The following is a 27,695-nucleotide window of genomic DNA, read 5'->3' on the forward strand; positions in this document are numbered from 1 at the left end:
TAATACAAATATTTTAAAGCAATAACTTTTTGAAAATATTCAAAGTAATTATAATTTAAAATGTACATTCACTTAACTTACATTTTGATAAAAATATACTCAAATTTTAAACATTTTGAATATAATTACTTTATATTTACTTTGTTATTACTGTCAATTGAATACATTACATGAAAATTTTTATTTTAAGAACATAATCAGTGATTTTGCTGAAATGAAGAAAATGTGGAATAAATGATTTACGAATTATTTAAGTCTTTTGTCACTCATACAAAATATCATTAGCTCATCCAAACATGTGCAACAATTAAATTCAGCCAGCTTGGATATTTTGCTACCTTTCATCATATTGAGACTATAGCTTTATCAGTGTTTTGGGATTTTGTCATTGATTTGTCAAGATAGAAGGATAGGATAATCTTATTTAACAGTTTTTAGCCTTTTTTTTTTTTTTTTTTTACAGCTTTTAAATATGTGGACATAGGGTACATGGTCTCCATTGGTGCCCTTGCCCAGTCTACTTCCTTTCCTTGACCCTACCAGGCAGTAGCCTTTACAGTTACTTAGAATTTTTCAGGACTTTGGGTGGGTAGTCTCTCTATAAATCCAAATTACTAGGCTTTATTAAACGTTTTACATGCCAAAGCAGACAAACAACATACATTTTTTAAACACCCACATTTGAAAATTCTTCTAGGTATAATCCCTTGTAATGTACAGCCAGCAAAGCAACCATGACATTCCCTCATTTTCCTGACTAAATTTAGAAGCAAATATTTTCAGAATACGAAATTAAATTACAAAGGTCATAGGACAATGAATAATATGCCATGTGTGGTTAATTACACTTAGTTCTTTAAAAAAAAGAAAGTCATCTTAGCCTCTATATAAAAACTGTGTGTATGGTTATTTCACTTTGAAATGTCAAAGGGTTACTTGGTTTCAAAAAGAAAATGGAAAAGCACAAAGATATTTATGTAATACTGAAAGAAAGTCTTTCTTAAGAGAATGTAATGTTTAATTCTTTATGGCTTCCCTTTGTCCTGTGGCTAGCTTACCAATATGCAGTGCACAATACTTTGTGCCATTGAAATTAAGGGTTCATGTATTTTTAGTCTTTTCAGAGAAAAGAACCAAATAATTAAGATACAGAAAAGATATGATTGTTTCCCTACAGTTACTAAATCTGATGAACCATTATAATCATAAGGTACATAGAATTACATTTAATCTTTTTCCATGAGGAGATAACCTGTACTTTTAACTTCAAACGAGAGGCTGTTTTTTTCTACCCTTAATACTTCAGACTTCAAAAGTAAAACAGTTCTGAGATACTTGAATCAAAGGCAATTGTCTGCCTAATTTTTATTTCTGCCATAATTAAAGCAGGGAACTTAATTGTCAGTGAACTCATTCTAATACTCCAATAAGACAAAATAAGCAAGCCATGTTGTTAAAGGCAATGATGGTAGTGATAGCTCTGGGCAGTCTAGCAAATGCTTACCTGTGACTTAGGGTGTTCACCTAAAAAAAGACACACTGAGGTCACGCTCACTTTTGGTTTTTTGGGTAATTTTGCCCTGCCATGCCCTGGGAGATCAGAGAAAGATTTTTCCTCTCAATTTTTTTTTCTTCCCTCTGTTGCCCTAGGACTTATACTCTTGTTTATTCTGATTGGTTTAACAAGTATCAGTGGACACTTACTGTCAGACACTGTGCTTGATGTTAGGAATTCAAAGATGAAGAATACAGTCTTTGGGGTCAAGAAGCCCAGTCTAGAGAATTCAGACAATGGGAATACCATGTGATATATGCTGTCTGCTAGAGGCATGCATGAGGTTCCTGTTCCAGCCCAGCCCACAGATTTTGAGTCCAGAGGAGGGATTCAGTTTCTTCATCTGTATAACTTCTCTATGGTCCATTCAAACAGTAAAATGTACATGATTCTAGTTTTTTTTGTTGCTGTTGGAGTATAGTTGACTTACAATGTTGTGTTAGTTTCAGGTATACAGCAAAGTGAATCAGTTACACATATACATATATCCACTTTTTTAGATTTTCTTTCCCGTATAGCCCATGACAGAGTATTGAGCAGAGTTCCCTGTGCTATACAGTAGGTCCTTATTAGTTATCTATTTTATATATAGTAGTGTGTATATGTCAATCCCAATCTCTCAAATATCCCTCCTCCACTGCCCCTTTACTACCCACCCCCTGCCCAGTAACCATAAATTTGTTTTCTACATCTGGCTGATGACTCTAGGTTTCATATTATTTCAGATGAAGTGTTTAACAGCTACACTGATGCAGCTATAGACTTTCTCCAATGCTGATGCCAGGATCAGTCTGTCTCTTCCAGGCTTCTCTTAATGTTTTCCTTATGTTATTAACCTACGTAAAGTCCCACAGTTACATTTTATCCATGGGGGCTGGGGGGTTGGTATGGGTGTGTTTTGAAAGTGCAGTACCCCTTCAATTCACCCTCACTTGGTGGAGAATGGTTTTGTCATCTTACTCAAGTTACTTTCCACGGATTCAAATTCTAAAAGAATTTATCTTTGATCCTTTTGAAACGAATACAAGTCTGAGACATACTCCTCTCTTCTGTTTTGGAAAAGAGAGGCCTTAAAATGGTTGTATCTCGTGATTTATTGCCAGTGTACAAGGCTGATCCCAGGCACAGGCTCTTGGCTTGTGTCATCCAAGCTCCTAGGGTTTTGCTGATTCAGGAATCATTCTGTTCTTTATAGCTCTTCTGCTGGCCACTTCTAAATAAGGAGAACCATCTTCCAGCTTGAGTTGTAAAACTCATGTTTTGTTTTGCTTTTCTGAAGAGGTTTCAAGAAGACCCAAGGTAAAATGAGATGAATTGTAGATCAGTGAATTTCAAGTGGGAGGGATAAGAGCTTTTTCAAACTACACAGTGCCCCTCTGCCCATCCCTATCCATCGCAGCATTTGATAATCACTGCTGTAGGGAGTTTCCACAGGAGATTAGAACCTGGGGACCAAGCTCCACTTACATTTCTGTCACCAGCTCCCCAGTTGTTCTGTGATCCTGGTTCACCTTCTAGTCAATACACTAATCTGTTCATCTGTATACTTTGAATTTAAATACATAAAAATTTAAAGTGATTTAAATCCCAAAGAATGAAATACATAATGAAAAAGCTATCATAGAAAAAATATATTTAGACTGCCTACTATACTTACCCCCAAAACAGCAAAGTTGGTTAAACTGGGTTCTTTCAGTAAGTCTTGTTTACCCCTCAACAAAACAGACATTCAATTGTAGCTAAAGGATCCAGTTGCAAAATGATGCCCGTTCATTCCCTGGGATGCAATTTAGGTATATTATCAAACTCCAGGGGCAGATCCCTTTATCTAGACGAATGATAGAGCGCTGACAGGACCCAGCAGAGCCAGGCAGTTACAGACCCACCGGGAGTAAGTATGTAGCTTGGAGACCTGTATGAGATGTCTCAGAGAGCCCTTGGATTTGGTACTTCCCACCGGTTACCTGAGCTCATCTCATTCCTGGCTAAAGGCATTTTCTCCTTAGCTTTCTCTAAAGGTCTCACCTTGCCCTGCCTCCCCCTCTGCTTTAGTTCTAAAAACCCCTGTTCTCCCAAGTGTCCTAGGAGGCAATAGCTCCTGTCTGGCCCCTCCAGTCCCTGTTCCCCTCTTGGACTTACCTATCTCTGTGGTTAGCAAATCCTAATGTATTTATTATCTGGCCATTTACAGAAAACATCTGTCAAACCGTGGACTAAAGTACCCATGGCTCCTCTGTTGGGGATGCGTCCAGCATAATCACTCCTGGCCTCTCATCTTCCCCTCACTCAACATCCCCTCAGGAAGTCATGTGAATTATACGACTGTTGAACTTGGGAGAAGGAACTGAGCTTAGATCAGCCCTTATCTTCTCAGAGCTAGCCTGTGTGGTCCACTCTCTGCCATGCAGTACGGGGCCAACAAGTCACTCTGCTCTAGAACTTTCTCAGGGGTAGACTCACACTAACCCAAGCTTGCAGAGACGGCCATATAGCCAGAATACTAATTTATTCCATTTTAATGATAAATGCAACCAGCTAGCCAGTGGGCCCTCACATCAGCAGATCAGGGCATTTGCTCCCTGAAGACAGGGAAAAAAGTGATTTAAATTCTGTATTTAGAGCATCAAATCTGCATAAGGAGAAGTAGGGAGATGATTTATCAAAGGATACATTTGCTACAGAGACCTAAGAGCTCAAGTCCTTGAGCCAAGGCCCCTTCTCCCATGAACACTATTTGGGAAGCTGCTATCAACTTCTGGCTTCTTAGCTCGGGTTGTTTTTTGTTTGTTTTTGTTTTTGTTTTTGCTGTACGTGGGCCTCTCACTGTTGTGGCCTCTCCCGTTGTGGAGCACAGGCTTCAGACGCGCAGGCTCAGCGGCCATGGTTCACGGGCCCAGCCGCAGGCTCAGCGGCCATGGTTCACGGGCCCGGCCGCTCCGCGGCATGTGGGGTCTTCCCGGACCGGGGCACGAACCCTCGTCCCCTGCATCGGCAGGCAGACTCTCAACCACTGCGCCACCAGGGAAGCCCTTAGCTTGGGTTTTCTGTGCTATAGGCTAACAGCAGCTCTGCCCACCGCCGCTGTTCATCCAGGCTTTCTCCAAATAATCAATTACCTTTACACCTGTTAAATTCACAGTCACATTCCGGTGCTTGCCATCCTGAGATTACCTCCAAGTCACCTTGGCTGAATTTATAGGTGTTTCCAGTTACACACTGGTTATCTATCAGTTTACTCCTTCAGTTGACTTACCATATCTGTGTGTGTGTGTATATTTGTGTGTGCCTTACCCATTTAACTCCCAGAAGGAAACCTCATTTCCTACTTCCAGTTTTCTTTGGAAGCCATTACCTCATTTACTGCTAACAAAGGCATTTTTGAGCTCTTTGGAAAGAAAACTTTCAGTATAACTTTTTATTATACTTTAAAATTTAACTACCTGAATTCAAGCACGTAAGCAGTTTTTGCTGATTTCATATTGTAATAATTTATGAGACTGAGCTAATGATGACAAATACCTTGTAAAGACTCTCAGTGTAAGTCATCTGGTCTTTAACCACTGTTAGTCTTACGCAATAAACTCAACACATCTTTAATATCTCTGATTTGTTTCCAAAGGAGGTGGATAAAAGTATTTGACTCTTAAGCAAAGAAATAGCTAGCTGGATGCCTTGGACAACCAGATCAGTCTCAGATCAGAACCAGTCTTTCCCCACTGTCTTCCTTTTTCTCCTCCCCAAACCTCTCTCCTGTGTGAGGCATAGTTTGGGGCACTGTAGCTATAACCGTGAAAATATGACATAATAGATGATTCTTGACCTAATGGGGCTTATGTTCTAGTTGAGGGAGACAGACTATAAACAAACAAGAAGAATATCAGCAGCTAGTTGAGTGCTACAGAAAACAAAACTGAATAACGTAATAGATGGAGGTCATCAGTTTAAGCTAAGACCTGAACAAAAAGTAGGAGCCAATTATAGGAAAATGAGGGTAAAGAACGTTACAGTAGAGAAGGCCTGGGACATGCCCAAAAGGAGGAGTAGGCTTGGTGAGCGAGGGAAGAGAAAGAAGGCTAGAGGGTGGCTGGCAGGGAAGAGAGCAGGAATAAGAATAAGTCTTCCATCCACAGCATGGGATGTGGAATGTGTGCAGGGGCAAATACGTTGATAATTTCCTCATTTAGAGGGACTGTGGAAACTGTAACATGTTTTTTTTGCCTGCTTCATGTTTTTGTTCTATTTTAAAAATATGTAATAAGGAAAGGTGAGTGTGTAATATGGGTTGGTTCAGTCTCCGTAGCATTGTCTCTGGCCAAACTCATCTGTAAGTCTTTTCCAGATTTACCAGGTAATACCATGTTCCAAATCAACCAAATGACATTTGAGAAGAGCAAAAGAGCAAGGATGTTAAAAATTCATCACCGTGCCCCTCAAGGTCACAGGTGTTTAAAAGCCAAGGAAGGAAGACTAAAGCCCAAGTGAATGGCTTTTTATGAATTGTTTTATTAAATTTGATAAACTTACCCCTTTGGAGGGATGGAGATGTCAGGATTCTGGGTCTCAAAATGTGTCTTCCAGCTCAGTGATACTAAGGAAAGGATAAATCAGGCCTCCAAATGTACATTGGCCCTGAAGTTTGCAGGTTCATAAAGTCATGGTTCTCAGTTCGTTCGGGAGAGAGCTGGCTCTGGGGAATTGATTCACATTAATCAGATTTATAGTAGACTAATAAAGTACAATGCCATTTATTCGTTACCCGTGAGAGTTACAACTACTGACTGAAATTCATGTTTTTGGTCAGCACACACTCTGGCTGGTAGGAAAACATATTTAAGAAATCAGATTAAAGTCAGATGGTTAACTGTTAAATATGGAAGTTGAACAAATCAAGTTCAATGTCTGGAAAGGCTATATTCATTAAGCAGTCTTTCTTTTCATTGCAAGGACATACAGTCTCGGGTGGGCAAATGATCTACTATTCAGCTGGACAGGGAAGGCCAGTGCTGGAGAAACATTGGCAAATTTTTACTCCTAGTCTCTCCTTTTTTCTAGAACTGGGTCACTGATTCCCAGAGGGTGGTCTGAAGGTCACCTACAGTAAAGGTTCCTTGGTTATTTATTAAAAATGCATTTTTTCAGGCCCTGTCCCACACTTCTGAATCAAAATCTATGTTGTTGGGCTGGGAATATTGATTTAAATTATTTTTCTGGGGAACTGTAAGCACACCAAAGTTTGCTTCTTTTTTTAACTTAATTTATTAAAAAATTTTTTTGGGGTGCGTTGGGTCTTCGTTGCTGCGTGTGGGCTTTCTCCAGTTGGGGCGAGCGGGTTTCTCATTGCAGTGGCTTCTCTAGTTGCAGAGCACAGGCTCTAGGCGTAAGGGCTTCAGTAGTTGTGGCACACAGGGTCAGTAGTTGCAGCTCGCGGGCTCTAGAGTGCAGGCTCAGTAGTTGTGGCACACGGGCTTAGTTGCTCCGCAGCATGTGGGATCTTCCCGGACCAGGGCTTGAACCCGTGTCCCCTGCATTGGCAGGCAGATTCTTTACTTATTATTTTTTTTAATTTTATTTATTTATTTTTGGCTGAACTGGGTCTTTGCTGCTGTGCGTGGGCTTTCTCTAGTTGTCGTGAGTGGGGGCTACTCTTCGTTGGGGTGCGCGGGCTTCTCATTGCGGTGGCTTCTCTTGTTGTGGAGCATGGGCTCTAGGCGCGTGGGCTTCAGTAGTTGTGGCTCGCGGGCTCTAGAGTGCAGGCTCAGTAGTTGTGGCTCACGGGCTTAGCTGTTCTGTGGCACGTGGGATCTTCCTGGACCAGGGCTGGAACCCGTGTCCCCTGCATTGGCAGGCAGATTCTTTTTTTTTTTTTTTTTTTTGCATTACGCCGGCCTCTCACTGCTGTGGCCTCTCCCGTTGCAGAGCACAGGCTCCGGACGCACAGGCCCAGCGGCCATGGCTCACGGGCCCAGCCGCTCTGCAGCATGTGGGATCTTCCCGGACAGGGGCACGAACCCGCATCCCCTGCATCGGCAGGCAGACTCTCAACCACTGCGCCACCAGGGAAGCCCAACTGGCAGGCAGATTCTTAACCACTGCGCCACCAGGGTAGTCCCTCAATATCTTGTAATAACCTATAACCTGAATTTAGAAGGGAAAACTCAACAACACCGCCGAATGATAGCCCAGTTTCACAGGGTAGCTTCCTTGACTTTATAACGAGCAGTATTTTCATTCATCATTATTATGGTGACTCATTTTCTCATCTAATAAATGATGGCTCTTTCATTTCCTTCATAAATGTTGATGAATTTGTTTCAATATCATCATCAGTACTTATTCTTGTAAAAATCTGTTCAGCAATTCTGAAGGAAGCATATTCTGCTGGAACATATGATCCTCCAAACTCCGGAACTCCACACTCCAGAGGCCCTCCTTTGGATATGCTCAGCAGGTGGATTCTTAACCACTGTGCCACCAGGGAAGTCCCCACACCAAAGTTTTGAAAGCCGCTGCTAAGCTATATAACCTTAGGCAAGTTAGTTACTTAACTTCTCCAAAGCCTTAGTTTGTTTGTCTGTAAAACAGGGATAATAATAGGTCTTATCTTCCTGGGCTACTACAGGGATCATGTAAAGCCCTTAGAAGAGTGTCTGGCACCTAGTAAGCCCTCAATACCTGCTTCCTGTCATTATTATTACCACCATTATTGTCATCATCTTCATCGCCATTAATTGGCCCACCGCATTCCTGTTTGCTCACAGATTTGATTTTTTTAATTAAGCAAAGCCAAGTTTATTGGTTACTGTAGGAAGGGAGACCATACCCTTGACAGAGTTTTAGCAGCATCTCCCAGATTGTTTTTCATTGATGACATTTTGGGGTTTTTGCTTCTTAAGGCTGGAAAAGATGGTATCCTAAGCCATTTCTAAATCATGCAGCAGGATGGATTTATTTTTAGGAAAGTTTCTAAGGGCATCCACCGTGTTTGAATTAAAGCTTACTTTTGATCTCAGAGTTTGGCACATCCTTGTCCCTGCCTTAAAAGTCAGGTTGCATCTTACTTTGGGGCTAAAAGTTCTGTCTACTGACAACAGCAACATATCAAGTTGTTTAAAGTCATTTCTTTAAAAGTTGTCACTTGTTATGAATTACCCTCATATTTACACCTTCCTTTAAAAAATGAACACAATGGGGACTTCCTTGGTGGTCCAGTGGTTAAGACTCCATGCTTCCACTGCAGGGCGCATGGGTTCGATCCCTAGTCCAGGAACTAAAATCCCGCATCCGTGTGGCTGGGAAAAAAAAAAAGAAGAACACAATGTAGAAACAGAGTTCTCTCAACTAGTGTTGGTTGAGTGATGGTGATTCTAACTAAATCGGGTGAAATCTTGGAGGTACCATGCTAGTATGTTTGGAACTAGAGTACCACATACCATGTTTGGTAACTTGTCAGTTTGCGAGTAGAACTTAGAGCAGCACCATTCCTATTAACCCTTTCTTCTCTGAATACTTCAGAGTATTCAGCGTGGGTTATTTAATTAAGCCTCAAAACATCTCTGTGACACGGATAATTACACTAGTCATTCCTACATTTTAGACGGGCACATTACAGGAGGAAGAGGTTAAGTGAAGCTAATTCTTCCAGTTAGGCTGATTCAGCAGCAAAACCACTCAGGGAATGTTTAAGCGTTGCAATCTAAATAGTTCTGCACCTGGTTTCCTTAAGTATAACATTTAAAACTGAGTTGTAATAGTATTGGAAGTCCTAGCCACATCAATCAGACGAGAAAAAGAAATAAAACATATCCAAATTGGAAGGGAAGAGGTAAAATTGTCATTCTTTGCAGATGACATGACATTCTAAATAGAAAACCCTGAAGACTCCACATAAAAACTGTTAGAACTAATAAATGAATTCAGCAAGGTAGCAGGATACAAGATTAATATACAGAAAAGTGTTGCATTTCTTTACACTAACAATGAAATATCAGAAAGAGAAAGTTAAAAAACAATACCATTTAAAATCACTGCAGAAAACAAACAAGCAAACAAAAAACCTAGGAATAAACCTAACCAAGGAGGTGAAAGACATATGATGAAAACTATAAAACATTGATAAAGGAAACTGAAGATGATTCAAAGAAATGGAAAGATATCCCATGCTCATGGATTAGAAGAATTAATATTGTTAAAATGGCCATACTGCCCAAAACAATCAACAGATTTAATGCGATCCCTATCAAATTATCCATAATATTTTTCACAGAACTAGAACAAACAATCCTAAAATTTATATGGAACCACAAAAGACCCAGAATTGCCAAAGCAATCCTGAGGAAAAAGAACAAAGCTGGAGGCATAACCCTCCAGGCTTCAGACAATACTACAAAGTTACAGTAAGTAAGATGTTATGGAAAAAGCCAAAAGAACTTTTTGGCCAACCCAATAGATACAATGGAATATTACTCAGCCACAAAAAAATAATTAAATATTGCCATTTGCAGCAACATGGATGGACCTAGAGAATATCATACTATTTGAAGTAAGTCAGACAGAGATAAACAAATATTACATGATATCACTTTTATGTAAAATCTAAAAAACAATACAAATGAATCTATATACAAAACAGAAACAGACTCAAAGACAAAGAAAACAAACTTATGGTTACCAAAGGTGGGGGGCCGATAAATGCAGAGTATGTAATTAACAAACTACTATACATAAAATAGATAAGCAACAAGGATTTACTGTATAACACAGGGAACAATATTCAATATCTTGTAATAACCTATAATGGGAAATAATCTGAAAAATGTATGTATATAACTGAATCACTTTACTGTATACCTGAAACTAACACAATATTATATATCAACTATACGTCAATTAAAAAAGATAAAATAGCGTTGTTGAGAAATGAATACATTTTTGCAAAAACAAAAATTGAGTCTAACCTGGTAAAGAAAAAAGGAAGGTACACCCTGGGTTTAGCCAGGGCTTAACTACTCTGACTTCCTTTATGTCCAGTCTCCCAGTGCTGGACCTCTGCCCTTCTAATCAGTATGGATTCTTGTCTCTCCCTCTCATTTCCACTCACCAGTAAACTGTGACCCTACACTACCCACTGGTCTGCAGTGGAGGGAACAGTCTGAGTTACTGACGGCAGGCATGGCTCAAACAGCTTGCTGAGAGTGAGCCATGCCTACCAGACCCACAGTGCTCCACGTGGCTCTCCCCCATTTCACTCACGTGCTGGTTTCTGCTAAACATAGCCCAGTTCCCAGGTCACCAGCTGGCAAAGCTCTGAACTATTTTTAGCTAGGTCCAGGGCTCAGGGCACTAAATCTGGATAGGAAGCTGAGATACCACTCTAGCTTTTAAAAATAATAACTTCTATTTTTCTCTCGTTACGATTTATCATGACTTCATTTTAGACTTTCTGGTAAATATAGCTGAGGAAAAGGTGAGAACATTTAAAACACATAGCACAAAAAAGAAAATTAAAATTTTCTTTAATTTTAGGGTAATACTCTTCTTTGAGGTGCTATATCTGTATCTATCTATACATACAGTAAAGCATACTAATCTTAAATACACATTGTGTAAGTATATACTTGTTTAACCCAAACCTAGATCATCATAATGGATATTCCAACATCCCAGAAAGTTCTCACTTGTCCTTTACAGCCAATATCCTTATGCTCCAGAGGTAAATCCTATCCTTACTTTTACCACTTTTGATTTGTTCTGTTTTTGATTTTAATATAAATGGAATCATATGATATATACTTTGGCAGCACCACATGCAGGATCCTAGTTCCCTGACCAGGGATCGAACCCGTGCCTCCTCAGTAGAAGCTCGGAGCCCTAACCACTGGACAACCAGGGAATTCCCTAGTATATACTTTTTATGTTTTCCTTTTTTTCACTCATTATGTCTGTGAGATTCATGCATGTTGTCACATATAGCAGTAGATTGTTGTTTCGTCTGTTTTTGCTGTATAAAATTCCACCATGTGAATACACTATAATTTATCACTTCTCCTGTTGAAGGATATTTAGCTTGTCTCCAAATTTTGGTTATTAAAAATAAAACTGTCATGAACATTTTGTTTGTGTCTATTAGTGACCACACGCACCCATTTCTGGTGTGGAACTAGGAGTGGAACTGCTAAGTCATAGGGTAGCCTTAGATCTGGCTTTTATAAATGTGCCAGTTTTCCAAACCAATTCTACCAAATTTACATTCCAAGAGCAATGTGTGAGAGTTCTAAAACATACCTTCACTTGATAATTTCAAATCTTTTAACTATTCTAAAGAGTATTAGTTGGGGACTTCCCTGGTGGCGCCGTGGTTGAGAGTCCACCTGCCGATGCAGAGGACGCGGGTTCGTGCCCGGGTCTGGGAAGATCCTACATGCCGCGGAGCGGCTGGGCCAGTGAGCCATGGCCGCTGAGCCTGTGCGTCCGGAGCCTGTGCTCCACAACGGGAGAGGCCACAACAGTGAGAGGCCCGCGTACCGCAAAAAAAAAACACCAAAAAAAGCCCAAGAATCTGCCTGCCAATGCAGGGGACATGGGTTTGAGCCCCGGTCCAGGAAGATCCTACATGCCACAGAACAACTAAGCCTGTGCGTGTGCCACAACTACTGAGCCTGCACTCTAGAGCCCGCAAGCCACAACTACTGAGCCCACGTGCCACAACTACTAAAGCCTGCAGGCCTAGAGCCCATGCTCCACAACAAGAAGCCACCGCAATAAGAAGCCTGCTCCCAGCAATTAAGAGCAGCCCCCGCTCGCCGCAACTAGAGAAAGCCCGCGCACAGCAACAAAGACCCAACACAGCCAAAAGTAAATAAATAAATAAATAAAATTAATAAAGAGTATGAGTTGGTATCTCACTGTGGTTTTCATTTGCATTTCCCTGGTGACTAATGATGTTGAGTACTTTTTCAGACACTTACTGGACATTTGGACAATCTTTTCTATGAAATGCTTCTTTAAATCTTTTGCCCATTTTAAAAATTGGGTTGTTTGCCTTTCTTCTTATTGGTTTATAGGATTCAAGTTATTTGTTGGACCCTCAGATTCCTCATCTATGAAAAGAATAAGGACCATGACATTAAAGTTCTTCCAAGCTCCAAAAGTCTACTATTTTACTCAATGGATGCTTTTGGTAGAGACAAAATAGATGAGTTCAAATAAACAAAACACATCAGAACACAAAATATATACTTAAAGGAAAACACAGAATGAAGAAAATACATGTGCTCAATATATATAAATAGGATCTTCCCATCCAAAATATATTGATAAAAATTGATATAAATATATAGATCCAAATATGTATGGTCAACATCCAACTGTATTCCATAAGTAATTAAGAAAAATGAACCAGAAGTTTGCACATCTGATTATAAATGTAGTAAATCACTATCCGGAAAAACGGAGAGGCTTGTTAAAAATGCAAACTAAGGGCTTCCCCAGTGGCGCAGTGGTTAAGAATCTGCCTGCCAATGCAGGGGACCTGGGTTCAAGCCCTGGTCCGGGAAGATCCCACATGCCACGGAGCAACTAAGCCCGGGTGCCATGCTACTGAGCTCACATGCTGCAACTACCGAAGCCCGCATGCCTAGAGCCTGTGCTTTGCAATGAGAGAAGCCACCGCAATGAGAAGCCCGCGCACCACAAGGAAGAGCAGCCCCCGCTCGCCACAACTAGAGAAAGCCCGCATGCAGCAACAAAGACCCAACACAGCCAAAAATAAATAAACTAAATTAAAAGAGAAAAAATTAAGTAAAAGGGGGAATAATGTCTTTAAAAGGAGATTTACTTATGTCTTTGTTCAACAAACATTTGAAAGACTAGATCTCTAGTCTCTTCCTTCAAGGAACTCAAACTCAGGGAGATAGATGTAATAATTATAGGCAATGTTTCTGGAGGGCTTCCTACATAGAAGGTACTATTTAAGTGCTTTAGATGTATTGACTCTTTTTTTAAATAAATTTATTTATTTTTATTTTTGGTTGCATTGGGTCTTCGCTGTTGCGCGCGGGCTTTCTCTAGTTGCGGCGAGCGGGGGCTACTCTTGGTTGCCGTGCGAGGGTTTCTCATTGCAGTGGCTTCTCTTGCTGGGGAGCATGGGCTGTAAGCGTGCGGGCTTCAGTAGTTGTGGCCCATGGGCTTAGTTGCTCCGCGGCATGTGGGATCTTCCCGGACCAGGGCTCAAACCTGTGTCCCCTGCGTTGGCAGGCAGGTTCTTAACCACTGTGCCACCTGGGCAACCCAGATGTATTAACTCTTAATACTCATGACAACCCTGTGAGGTGGATATTATTATTGTCCCTGAAGCACAACAATGAAATAACTTGCTCAAGGTCATGGCATTCCAGTTTAGGGAAGGATCATCGTTTATTTAATTAATCCCTAATCATTAGGCCCAACTGATAAGTAACAGGGCTGGGATTAGGATGGAGGCTGGGTGGCTCCAGAGACTGAGCTCTGAACCCCTGCACCAAATACCTTGCTCTTTTTACACACAAATAATGGGAGATAAGTTCAGTAGGTACAAACTACCATGGGAGCACAAGGAATAAAACAGTAGACTTGTCAGGGGTGGAGGATGGAGGGTGGGGCCAAAGACGGGGGTAAATCAGGGAGCAGAGTTTACAGAAAAGTAGGCAGAGGCAACGTGGACTCTGCAAGACCTGCTCGGGTGTTTAGATTTTATACTGAAGATGATGTGGCCTGAAGGATATAAGAGTATAGGCTGGACGATGGGAGGACCGGTTGGGAGGTTTCTAAAACTGTCCAAATGAAAGGAAAGGCACATCTGAACATAGGCAGAGCCAGTGAAGAGGAAGAAGAAGAACAAGATGACCAGAGTGTGTACTCCACCAACACAGAGAAATGTGTGTATGGAATAAGCAGGCTGGGGGAGAGGGAAAGGGGGCCAAAGAGCACAAAATGACATGTAGAGTACTGATAACTTCTGAAAATGTGCAGGCACACATACTGAACTCCCAGGGTGTAAACAGAGGGAGAGAATGAACCCAGACTGACGGCTCAGCATGTCCTGAACTAGGTCCTCTATGAGTGTTACTTCATTTAGTGCTCCCAACTCTGCCAGGCAGTATCATTCCTATTCTACTGGCAGGGATACTGAGAGCCCCAGAGATTAGGTGAGCTGTCTGAGGGGCATGGCTTGTCTGTGATGGAGCCACGGTGTGTGCCCTGGATTGTATGACCCCAAGTTCCTGCTCTTGCGACCCTACCATGGAATCTTCCTCATTCTAGTAGAAAACTTCATGATCCATGACGTTTGGATCAGGACAATTGAGGGAGAAATTCAAACTAGGAAAACTAATGTGTGGAAGACTAGCTTGGAATCATCACCCTCCTTCATCCCCCTGTGAATCCTGCACCACCACCTTCTGTTAACCCTGTCTCCAAGACAGTTCTAGATGTTTCCACATTTCCATTCCCAATGTCATCACCGTAGGACAGCCTGGGTCAGCCCAATCCTGCCCAGGCTCATTTACTTGAATGGCATTGTATCCTGCTCTTTCTCTGATCAAACTTTTTTTTTAAGGATTTTTTTTTTTTTTTTTTTTTGCGGTACAAGGGCCTCTCACTGTTGTGGCCTCTCCCGTTGCAGAGCACAGGCTCCAGACGCGCAGGCTCAGCGGCCATGGCTCACGGGCCCTGCCCCGACCGGGGCACGAACCCGTGTCCCCTGCATCGCCAGGCGGACTCTCAACCACTGCACCACCAGGGAAGCCCTGATCAAACCTTTTGAGAAGGAACTTTTCAAGACTTCCTAATGAAGTTGCTTCCTAAATGGTCTTCCTGTTCCCACTCTTGTTTTCCCCACCTTCTGAGGGATTAGGTCATGCCTCTGTCCTCAGCCTCCCATCACACTCAATATAATCCAGTGTCTCCGGCACGGCTCACTCTCTTGGGACCTCCTTCTCTCAACCTCTCTGCCAAGGCTATTCTTCATCTATGTCAAGCATGTTTCCACTTCAGGGCCTTTACACGGTATTTCTCTCTGCTAGAAATAACCACCCCTCACCAACCTACTCTGAGATATTTCCATGGCCCTCACTCATTTTATTCAGATTGCTACTCATTTATCATGTTCTCAGAGATCCTCCCTGACCACCCCCTCTAAAAAAGCATTTTTCTTTATCCCCAACTGCTTACCCTGCTTCAGGTTTCTTTATGACCCCTAGTATTACACAGGCATGCATGCACATTCCACCTCCTAGGAAACCAACTATTCTGCTTTGCCCGGGGGGTTCCTGGGCCAAGGCACTTTCAGTGTTAAAACCGCAGAAAGTTGGGACTTCCCTGGCGGTCCAGTGGTTAAGAATCCACCTTCCAATGCAGGGGATGAGGGTTCGATCCCTGGTCAGGGAACTAAGATCCCACATGCCATGGGGCTACTGAGCCCACACGTCACAAATAGAGAGAAACCTGCGCACTGCAACGAAAGATCCCGCGTGCCGCAACCAAGACCTGACACAGCCAAAAATAAGTAAATAAATTAATTAATTTTTAAAAAATAATAAAATGTTAACTCCCCCCTAAAAAAACCCGAGAAAACAGAAAGTCCCAGGCAAACTGGGACGGACTGATCACCCTACAGTTCCTCTACCAGAATACAAACTTGATGAGCAAACACTTTATTTTGTTCTCTGCTGTATCCCCAGCACATAACACAGTGCCTGGCACAGAGTAGGTGTTCAATAGATAATCACTGAATGAGAATACATGAACAGTTTCCTGTTTCAAACAGCATCAGGTTTAAACTCTCCTGCCCAGCATTCCAGTTCCTTCTTGACTGCTCATCTTAACCACCCCACCCTATTTCCTACCACTCCCTGTGTACACCCTCTGCCCCAGGCATTCCAGGCTCCTTATACTTTTGCAAACTTCACCAGAAACGATCCCTTCACCGGAAGAGCCCTCCCCTGGCTCTCCTACCTGAGTGTCTCTTTGTTATGTTTTGCTTTATCTTTTGAGATCTATGCCAGTGAAAAATGGAGGAGGGATGCATGTCCCTATGAGAATTCCCTAGGGCATCGTTTGAAAATATCTACTCGTCTACTCCCAATGCTGAGAATTAGATAGGACTTCCTAAGGGGAGGAAGGGAAATCAAACATTGGTATTTTCCAAAAGTTCCCTAGATGATTCTGACAACAAACACACAGACACTTTATGTGAAAGGCACTGATGTAAACCCCACAATGCTTCACAACCCAGCTCAAGCCCCCTCAGCTGCACCAGCTGTATTATGGCCTTACCTGACCTCACTGTTCTCTCCCTCAGGAATTCTAAAAAGCTCAGGATCTGAACCACATTCCTGAGCACTACTCCGGCAGGCCTGGCATAAAATATGGACAAATCAGGGTTGCGTAAGTGGGACTGTTGGCCTGGCCCGGGAGCCCTCTCAGGTGTGTGGGACAGGCATTCCCCACCCTCCCCCTGGCTGTAGGTGTGAATGAACCCTCCTTCCCTCTCATTCCGGAAGTATCTGCCCTACTGAGAAATCACCCAGCTTCTGCCCACTCCCATCCTGCTTTGAGCAAGCTATCCCTGCCATCAAAGCAGATTACAGCCACTGCCAGGGCCCACCCTTCTCCTCACTTCCCACTTCCTCTCACAACAGTGTTCCAGAGCTGGTCCACCGAACCAGCCCCAGTCTCTAAGGTGCGCTGCCTGGCTGTTCCAGCAGGGCTCAGAAATCAGACCAACCTGGTGACTCAAGGCAAGCCGAAGGCTTTTGAGTCTTCATTCCCACATCTATGAAAGGGAAAATACTGACCTCACAGGATTTTTAGAGGGATTAAATGTGATAGTAAAAATTCCCAGCACATGGTACACTTAGGAACCTCCTGCCAGAAGCCTTCTTTCTGACAAAGGAGCAATGCCTGTCACCTGGGCATTGGGACACTGGCTCGCCCAGCCAGTTTGGGTTCTGTCTTAACAGAAACATCACTACTAGAAGTACCTCAATGTCACTAGAGTTTGGGATTACTCAGTCTCATTCTCTAGGTGGTTTGTACCAAACTGGAGAGGGGTCTGAGGGGCTTCTTTCTGGCAACTAGAAAGTCATTCTTTGAGTTGGTGGCACTGTTAAACTACATATGGGCAAAACAGAAAACTGCTGTGCTGATCGTTGACCAGACTGCCCTGGAAGACCAGAGGATGAAAAATAGGATAAGGATGGGGTGGGGGTAAAGGGTTCTAGGGATTCCTGTGCAGGAAACAGAGGCAGATGAAAAGAGTAGGTTCTTGCACAGCATGACAGCCAGAGGGGAGGGGGAGAGGGGAGGGGAGGGATCTGGGCTAAGAATCATTAGGTCTAGATTCAAGTCCTAGTTTTGCTATTAAGTCAGTGCAATGTACCCTTCCTAGGCCTCAACTTCCTCAACCACAAAGGGAGTGAGATCAAAAGTAATTGCATCCACCTCATTACAAATAGCTCAATTTCATTCCTTTTTATGTGGATAGACCTAGAGTCTGTCACACAGAGTGAAGTAAGTCAGAAAGAGAGAGACAAATACCGTATGCTAACACATATATATGGAATTTAAGAAAAAAAATGTCATGAAGAACCTAGGGGTAAAACAGGAATAAAGACACAGATTTACTAGAGAATGGACTTGAGGATATGGGGAGGGGGAAGGGTAAGCTGTGACAAAGCAAGAGAGAGACATGGACATATATACACTACCAAACATAAGGTAGATAGCTAGTGGGAAGCAGCCGCATAGCACAGGGAGATCGGCTCAGTGCTTTCTGACCACCTGGAGGGGTGGGATAGGGAGGGTGGGAGGGAGGGAGACGCAAGCAGGAAGAGATATGGGAACATATGTATATATATAACTGATTCATTTTGTTGTGAAGCAGAAACTAACACACCATTGTAAAGCAATTATACTCCAATAAAAAAAAAAAGTAATTGCATCTTTTCTCTTAAAAGTTTCCAGCACATACATGTTCACTCCCTTTTTTGCCTCCTGCCCTTACATTCCCTATCCTTTGGTTTGGAGCCAACTCCTTCCTGGCAACCAAAACTCCAGACACCATGAACTGTCCTCAGCCACCCCGACCCCTGCCCCCCTTATGAGATCAGAGGTATCAGAGCCTCACTCTCCATGCTGCCAGTCCAGGCTTTGTTTACCATTTGGGGCCCAGGTCTGCCTGTAGATTAGAACTAGAATTGCTTCATGCCTATTGCTTCAGGTAGTGGAAAAAACACTGATAGATGTTTTCTGCCATACCAAATTGGAATCCCTCAATGGCTTTTCCCATAAACTTTGTTATACGTAATTGGTGGTTAGAGTCCATATTACCATGGACACTCTTCTACAGTTACATTAAGGATTAAATTGATTTTGCAGACGGATCTAGGATTTAACCACCACTTGTACCACAGTCTCTGTGGGAAAATATATTCTGTGTTCCAAACAATTGACCTTTTGGAGTTGATCCAGTTCCTAAGTTGGGGACAGCCTGTACAATATTATGTTACATTTTGGGTTTCATTTTTGTGTCCTCGAATCAAAGACTTGTTAGAGCTGGAAGAAACTTTGGAGATCATTAATGCAACTAATTTTGTAGGTAATGAAACCAAGGTTCAGAAAGACAGAGAGATTTGTTTAAGGGTATTCAGCTACTTTGGTCTCCCAACTTCAAGCCAATGCTTTTCCCACTATCCAAATCATTTTGTGGTCATTTTCCCAAATAGCCATTAAACCACTTGAAAGTTGGGAAGATCATGTTTTCTTCAGTACAGAATCAAACATACTAAATATTTCATAAATACTGAAACAATTCATTATTCACTTTGCTTTGGGGGTCTATTCGCTATAAGATGTCCTCAAATAATAAGTAACATTAGGGTATTTCAATTAAGAATGTATTTATAGCAGACTAGATTTGGTTTGAATCAAGATTTGAATAACTGAAAAATATTCTATTTAACCAGTGTTTCCTATATAAAAGGGTCTATTAGGGTTGATGTCACTCCAATAAATATTTTTCACAGCTCACAGACACATCTGGTTCTAGTTTTAGGAGATACATGCCATTAATTTTAATGTGGTCTTAGGGGAGAGCCACTCATTTTATAACTACATTTAAAAACTTAATATCCCTTTGTTTGTTTTATTTACCAAAGCCAACTGAAACAGAGACTTATGAAACCATTCAGAAGCAAACCTTCTCCAACTGAAAAGGTGACAAACATAATTTTGATATACTATATGAGGAGAGCCACCTTCATTAGAAACAAAACACTTAAACTGTTTTATCTGAAACAAACTTTCCCATTTGGTGTACTTTTCTTCACCAACAAACACATTGAGTTATTTCTTAAATATCTTTGAATGAGAAAGATAGGAGAACACTGAAAGAGAAACAATCTCATATAGGTAGATGACATGGTTTTATTGTAACAAACTAGGGAGTGACCTAAATAGACAGCCCTGTAATCTAATTACGAGGGGGAAAAAAAAAAAAAAAAAGAGCCACAGATCAACTCTTCAAAAATTAGTCATCCTTTGTGATAGCAGCCCTCCAACTTTAATTGTCTTATAGTTAACAGTTATACAGTTAACTCCTTCAATTACTAGGCATTTATTTTTTTTATGGCATAAGAAAATGTATTTTCACAAGATATTAATTATGTACCAATAAAGCATTTAAACTAAATACAACACTTCAAAACATTCTGCACAAAAAGTTACAGATCACATTTATTTAATAACAAAATGTCTAGTTCTTTAAGAAAATATTTTTTAAGAACTTACTGCAATAAAATTTTCCAACCAAAGAAAAAAATATTAAACAAATTATGGTACAAGACATCATAAAACTTATTAATGTAACAAATCAGGCAGAATTTTGTGCTAGAAACAGAATGGGGGACATCTAAATAAAACAAAAATTCAGAAAATGTGTATTCATAAATTTCTGGTTAACTGAGGCTTAATGTTGTTAAAGACCAGGAGTCTTTAAGCATCAGACTTTGTTTATAAAAATAAAAAATTCCCCAAACATTAGCAACATACTACCTCAGCACAATTTTTTTTCCCTTTACAATTCAGAATCCTGCCGTTCATTTGTCAAACATATGAACAATATCTAGTTACTTCATTAAACTTAACCAACATTACCCTTTGGATACTGATTTGGTTGCATTATTTTTTTTCCCAATGAACCTAGAGCCTATGCACACTTAGATAAAAACTGGTCTTAGAAATACTTTATCCATGAATAATTCTACACATATTCAATGAAAGCCTACATTTCCAGGCCTAGAAAGAGCAAGACAGACACCAGGCCTGCCTACAGAGAGCTTACCATCTAGAATACAGCAAGTCAAGCACTGGTTTTCAGTCACTACGGGCCTTCATTTCACCTTTCAAGATGTGCACAGATATTGATGTCCTCTCTAAGGGCAAATAAAATCTTCCCTTATGCCTATCATTCTTTAGATTCTCTACGGGGAATTTTGAAATCTGTATGTTGACAAGGCCTATGCTTTGCTTTCTCTGATTGCCTTCTGCTCCTCACAACAATGTCAAGTATTTTATTTTCCTTTCAGTTCTTCCCAACATAGCCTCTGCAGTTTTGTCTATCCAGTTTGGACTTTTCTGTGACACTCTGTTACAGCTTTCTGCTCCCCTTCATTTTTGTTTCTTTCCTTCTTACTAGAAGCCTGGTCATCTGGGCTTCCTCATCTGCCTTTCCTAGCTTCTTATTCATTCTAGTAACTAATCTTAACACTTCCTTAAATGTTGGGTCTTCAGTAGGTAGAATTAGTGAGCATTTCAGTTAGCATTTCCTTGAGCTCTGTTGTGAACAATAGATCTTCTTTACAACAATACTTTCTCCCCGAACGTTATTTGGAAATATCATCCTAATATTCTAGGATATTAGGATTTCTGTTTTAAAGGTTTTTTTTAAAAAAGATCAATAAAAGAATGCATAATTCAGCAACTGATGCTTCTACTTTAGTCTCAAACTCTTTGGCATGGGATACCAATGTTACACGTAAGGGGCTAGATCAAAAATTCAATTTAGATCAAAAATTCAATTTTTGGCTATTTGAATTTTAAATTAAAATTTATAAGAACTCAAGAAGTTTGAAACTTTAAAACAAGCTAAATGATAAAAAGACAGTTATTCATTGATGTGATCCTTTATCATAAACGATATATAATGAAGAATTCAACTATTTTTGTGTCTGCAAGTCAGATGCTATCAAGCAAACTGCCACGTATGGATTGATAAGTTTTTACATTTTTAACTCAAAGACAAATAGGAAGATTCAGTAAGTTTTAATTTTCCAAATGTTCTCAGAAAGAATGATCAGAAGCACCCTCCAGTTATGACACAGGTGGATAACCCATTTACCCCCAACGAACCACCTGTGTGTGCTAGTAATGTGACCTTCTATGGTGATGACACCCTCAACAGAGAAGTGTCCCCTCTTCACATGAAGAGTGTGAACAACAAGAAGGGACAGAGAGCTACCTTTCATTACTTCATCAACTATTGGTGTTTTCATAGGATTTCAAATGCCTGACTCCAATTTTACAACAATAAAAATACCAATATTTATTCTGGAAGAGGATTTTATGTTCCAAGCAGCAGATATTAACAACTTCCAACACAATCTCTAGGAACTATTCGCAGTTCTGAACCGTGCTTTAGAAAAACATTTCCAGCAGTCTGTGCAGGATTTATTCCTATTGCATCATTGGTAATAACTGCACCTGTTGCTGCAGGAACTTTAAATTCTTCTGCTGCAAACTTTAAGACTGCTGTAAAAGGTGTACTTTTGGGAACACTGAGTACTTTGTACGGCAGCTGCGGGTCCGACGTCAGTGTGATCTTAAAGGAAACCTTCGACATGGTGCAGCCGGTCTGGACAGAAACCCCACGCTAACCTAGGCATTTATTTTGTGATCATTTTATCTTGAAGCATACACCAGAGAGTTTCCTTAAGAGACAATGTTCCACTGAGAGAGAGAGAGAGAGAGAGACAGAGACAGAGAGACAGAGAGAGACAGAGAGAGAGAGAGAGTTGGGGGTGTCAGAACTGGAGGAAGGGGGAGGGTTTTGGCCAAGGGCAGGGGAAGAGGTATTTGGTTATACCTGGCTTTATAATTTGGGGGGCTAAAATGACTGAGGACGTGCCTTATGGCTTAGCTGATCAATCTGGTGCTTGATTATTCTCTCACATGTGTATTGAAATGAAACCAAAAGTAAATCCTAAGCAAAATTCTTGGCCCTGCCTAGGTGTATACCAGGTCTGGCTCTGTACTGACAGGGGTGGCCTTCTACTGATGCATGTGTCCTTGTCTGGTTTCTCAGTATCCTTGAATTAAGCTGACTACAAAAGTCTATGACATTTGATATACAGAATGGCTGCCCTCAAGGTATATCTAGTAAAATTTAGAACTTACTGCCATTTAAGACTATTAAAGACTTGATTAAGAGGAATCATATTCATGGAAGGACAGCCTGATGAATGTTGATTCATTCATTTATAAGTTATCCTGGATTAGTCAAGGCAGCAAAGAGCTATATATCACTATCACAACCTTCACACTTTGCTACCTAAACCTATTCACTTTCACACCATATTGGCTACTGGCTAATATCAAGAGGCATATAAAACATCCCTATGAAAGTCTGTGCTGTGTTTACTAAAAGGAATCATGAGGCTGCTGTTCACTGTGTTCCAAAGTGCCTTCTTTGAGGACACTCCATAGGGACATCTTTCTGATCTCAGCACAGTGATAGTTGGGCTCCTCTGAGTACTAGTCTGGCCCAGGTATTTCCTGTCAGTAAGTACAAATAAAATCATGATTTTATTAAGACCCTAAATCATGATTCCCCAAGTCCTTTACAATCAGGAAGTCCAATTTCCCTCCACAGACATTTCTGGAATTACCCAAGGATATTAACATGCATGTTATGCCTCCCTAAGCCCAGTGGTATGCTGGTAAATGTTTAACAACCAGCTTTCTGGTGGAAAAAGCTGATAGATTTGTAACATGTGCTAATTTCCTTGGTGTAAATACTGCTCTCACTATGGCCAATATAATATCACTGAAGGTAGAGTTGGAAAGAGATGCATAGCAGCATTTCATTATATAGTATTTCCACCATACAGATACAGTACATGTTAACAACCTTTAGACTATACATAATAGTAAAATGTAGCAACATAAATAGAATGTGATGAATCTTGAGCAATAATTACCTTTGTTTTTGTTATATTTATTTGTAAGTCTATATAATTTACTTTTTAAATAATGACTCTGTTTAACAACTGGCTTGCAAAATTCTCTGAAAGTTTAACAACTGGCTCTCATGAGCCAGTGTAAGCTGGCTCCCACACACCACTATCTAAAGCCACACTGGGTTGGGAGTCTAGCTAATAGTTTGCCCTCTAGTCTCTTGGATTAACAATCCTGGTCTCATCAGGAGCGGGACCTTAGCCTGATCCTTTTCCTAAGTCTTGCCACATGTCCAGAAAGAGAGGGAGGCAGTTTCCTACATGCAATCAGAACCACTCCCTGCCAGTCCTCTGCTCTAAAGTCTCCTGGTCTCCAGGCTCAGGTGCTCTACAGAGCTGCTGCCCACCACACATTGCTCCTACACCAATGGCAGCCTTCTCGTGTCCTGCTTCCAAGCTGCTGACTTCCCTAACTGACAACCCCCATTCTGCCCATGGACCACTGCTCACACTCAGGCCAAGAACTTCCTGAGAGTCAGTATCTGTCAAGTGAGGCTTCTGTCTCTTTGGTACCCGCCTACCCTTGAACCTCATCGTGGCTCTGACTGCCTCTGTTGCTGCTGCTGCCTGCAGCACTGTCTCCTCTGACCTCTGGATCTCCACCTCTTACCTCTTCCTCTGCCCTCAACCGCTTATCCACATTTTAAGGTCTAAATAAACTTTGAAAACTGAGATTCACATAAATGTGACACGAAAACTCACATAACCAAGTAGGATGAAATGGAAGTGAAGAATGATCCCCATTTTACAAAATGGGTATACATCTATCTATCTATTCCCTGCTTTTAGAAAGTTCACTGTATGCAACTTTGCTTTTATGAAAGACCTACGTGAGTATCTTTTTCCGAAAAGGCGAAAGTAAAAATAGTGATTAGCGTTAGTTCTGCAGCAAGCCATTACAGAGGAAATGCACACATCAAGCACCGCCAAGTTCCTTCTCTAGGAACTATACTCAGCATCTCAGCATCAGGCTGCCATAACTTTGAACTGTGTCTGTGAGCATCTGTGCTTTATCTCGATTTATTTTGTGCACCTGTTAGCAAGATGTGTCCTAGGGTAATTGCTTCTTTGCTTTATGACATTTCGGCTTACGAAAAGTTTCATAAGAATGCTCTACTTCCTTGGTGTAAATTTATATAGACATATATATGTCTATATAAATAAATATATTTACAATTATATTATATATGATATAAATATATATAAATATATATTCAGAAATAAAACAGAAAAGTGGTTAGCTATGGCTGGTGAAATTATAGGTGATTTTTATATTTTTTCTTTGTTTTCCAATTTCCTTCAATAAATACGTTTTATTCGGGGTGGGGAGACTGCTTTAACGGCAACTCTGACTTGAACTGATATGAGGCAAAATGCAGTCTTTATTTACCTTACATGACATGGATATTCATATGATTTTCTTTAAAAAAAAAATAATGCTTCAGTTTATAGTGAGCTGCCCCAGAAGCTGCTGGGGTGTTAAGTAATACATAGTATATGCACTAAGCTTCAAAATCTGAAGACAACTGATTCTGAATTCTTATATAATATTTTTGGAGGGGGATCCCACAGGAAAGTTGGTTGGGCCCCTAGTGATAGAGCTCTTTCATTTTTATAATAGTCCCTTCTTACCCAGGATTCGAAGGCACTAGAAAACCTGGTGGGGTGGGGGTGAAGGGGCATCTCCAGCTGCAGGCAGTACCAGACGGTACTCAGAACCTCTGAGCTCTTCTGATTCCCAGAACTCTGCTGAGACCAGACTCTCTCTGCCCTCCTCCACTTGGGGTGATTTTCTCTAAGATGCTCACTTTCTCTCTGTGCAATTCAGTTTCCTTTGAGTGTCCCTTGTCCCTTAAATATATCTGAATATATATAAACCCTAATGGAGGACAGGGTTCAAAGTTCTTTCTCACGGGGTTCATGGGCCCCATGAAAATTGGAGGATAAGAAGACACCTTAAGTGTTCTAAACATTCTGTTACTCTTTTAGAGACTCATGGAAGAGATTTGGGAAAGTGGCATCCAACTCCACAAGCTGGTCTATTCAAGTCTCAGTTCCAGCTCAGCCAGAACACTTACTCCACTTGCTACTCATTGGTTGCAATTTTCCTTGGTTGCTAGAAAGCTTAGAATCATATTTGTGACTTATCCCTAGCAAACCATAGGACCTTACACCATGCATTTTACATACAATACTGCTGGTTTTATCTTATCTTTCCCACTCTTGGTTTTCTTTTGTGCTCTTTTTCTCTGTACATATTTTTAATTTATCCTACTTCATGTATTTACGTAAGTTACTTTAAATCCCTTCTTCTGAAATAAAGCAGGGTATAAATAAATGGTCATTAACAAAAGAGTTTGATGAGGATCCATTTCTTTACCTATAAAGGCCCTAAGATGAACTGGTGGCAATAAGAGTCTGTGAAAACTACTCCAGACAGGATCACCATTATAGCTTGTCACCTGTTCTGTGTTCACCATCAATCCACAAGCTAAATCTTGAAATGGAGAGAAAGCTAGAAAAAAAGGGATCAGGAAATCCTATCTCTGTAAGTCATCTGAACCATCATAAAGCACTTGATTGGATAATGCTTTTTCCCCAAAAAAGTATGATTTCTGTTCTCGACATTTATGTTGTAACACATGCATATTTAAGCATCTCAGTTCACATACATTGAGAGGGAGTATATCACAATTGTTGAGTGCAGACTCTGGCACTAGGATGCCTGGGTTTGAATCCCAGATCTGCCGTTTACTTGGGGCTAGGTATTTAACCATACTGTGCTTCAATAAATTCCATCTACAAAGTAGAGATAATAATAGTACCTACCTCACAGGGCTGGTGTAAGGATTAAATGAAATAACATATGTACTATAACATGTAAAACAGTGCCAGAGCACATACAGGGATCTCAAAAATGTTAGCTATTATTAGTGATATGTGAGTGGGAGAAGCACTGCCTTGAGCTTGAGACAGCATCTTGTTTGTGAGTTTCTGGACAAACACCTGAGGAATGAGTGAAGACTTTTGGTCTGACCACTTCTGAGAACAGGCCAAAAACTCTTGCTTACCCAGATCCTTTGCGTGGCTACTCTTTCCCCTGCTTTTCTAGAGGCAGAATTCTGTGGTGGAAAGAAGAGGTGGGCAACCAACCTTCCTGAGCCTCCGCGTTTCTTTGTCCCTCTCTTCTACATACCAGATACAGCGGGAGCTGCAGGCACAAAGATAAATTGGGTTTACCGTGTAGGAGCTCACGGTCGAGTGCAGGAGATAAATGCAAAAACAATTACAAGGTAGGATGATTAAGCAATATATAATGAAGGTATTTTTCTTGTTCAAAATGCACTGTGGAAAAGCAGTATCCACAGAATGGAAGATGTAAGATATGTGAAAGCGCTCTATAGAAGGCAGACAACGGTACCCATGTAAAATATTATTACTGCTGACCCTCCCAGGGCCCACTTTAACTTATTTCATCCAGGGACACTTGGGCAACCAACCTTGTGGAACCGTAAGGTATAAAACCCCTTACGTGCAACATCAAACTGCTCCAGCAGAGTAACCCCTTCTTGCTTTCCAAACGTGTAAACCCAGTTTCAAACATGGGTAACGCAGTCCGCGTTTCCCGCTTACCGGGAACGAGGAACTACTTGCAAAACCAGGGACTGAAACCAAGAAAACAAAAGCAAGGCGGAAAGAGCACAACCACATCTGCTGAGCGCCCTAGACCCGGGAAGCTGGGAAGCGGGAAGGTCAGCACTGCCTACGCGCGCTCTGCGTAATGGGAGCTTCCCCAGCGCAGCAAACCCTGGGAG

At 41.1% G+C, this 27,695-nt stretch overlaps 1 protein-coding gene and 1 long non-coding RNA gene across 2 annotated transcripts; both read right to left on the reverse strand.

Annotated features, from left to right (window-relative positions):
• Window positions 1-8,161: 8,161 nt before the first annotated feature.
• Window positions 8,162-27,626, reverse strand: LOC309833470. The gene is made up of 3 exons (XR_014297770.1): window positions 27,381-27,626; window positions 26,952-27,091; window positions 8,162-8,844 (listed from the first exon to the last, which is right to left on the reverse strand). It is a non-coding gene; the product is annotated as an uncharacterized lncRNA (long non-coding RNA).
• LOC309833469 (ubiquitin-fold modifier 1-like) lies at window positions 22,212-22,510 on the reverse strand. Its single transcript, XM_082671786.1, has one exon. It carries the CDS (start codon window positions 22,485-22,487, stop codon window positions 22,230-22,232), a length of 258 nt encoding a protein of 85 aa, XP_082527912.1. The 5' UTR covers window positions 22,488-22,510; the 3' UTR covers window positions 22,212-22,229.
• Window positions 27,627-27,695: the final 69 nt, after the last annotated feature.

This window comes from Grampus griseus (genome assembly GCF_964374135.1).
Source record: "Grampus griseus genome assembly, chromosome: 15".
NCBI classification, from domain to species: domain Eukaryota; kingdom Metazoa; phylum Chordata; class Mammalia; order Artiodactyla; family Delphinidae; genus Grampus; species Grampus griseus.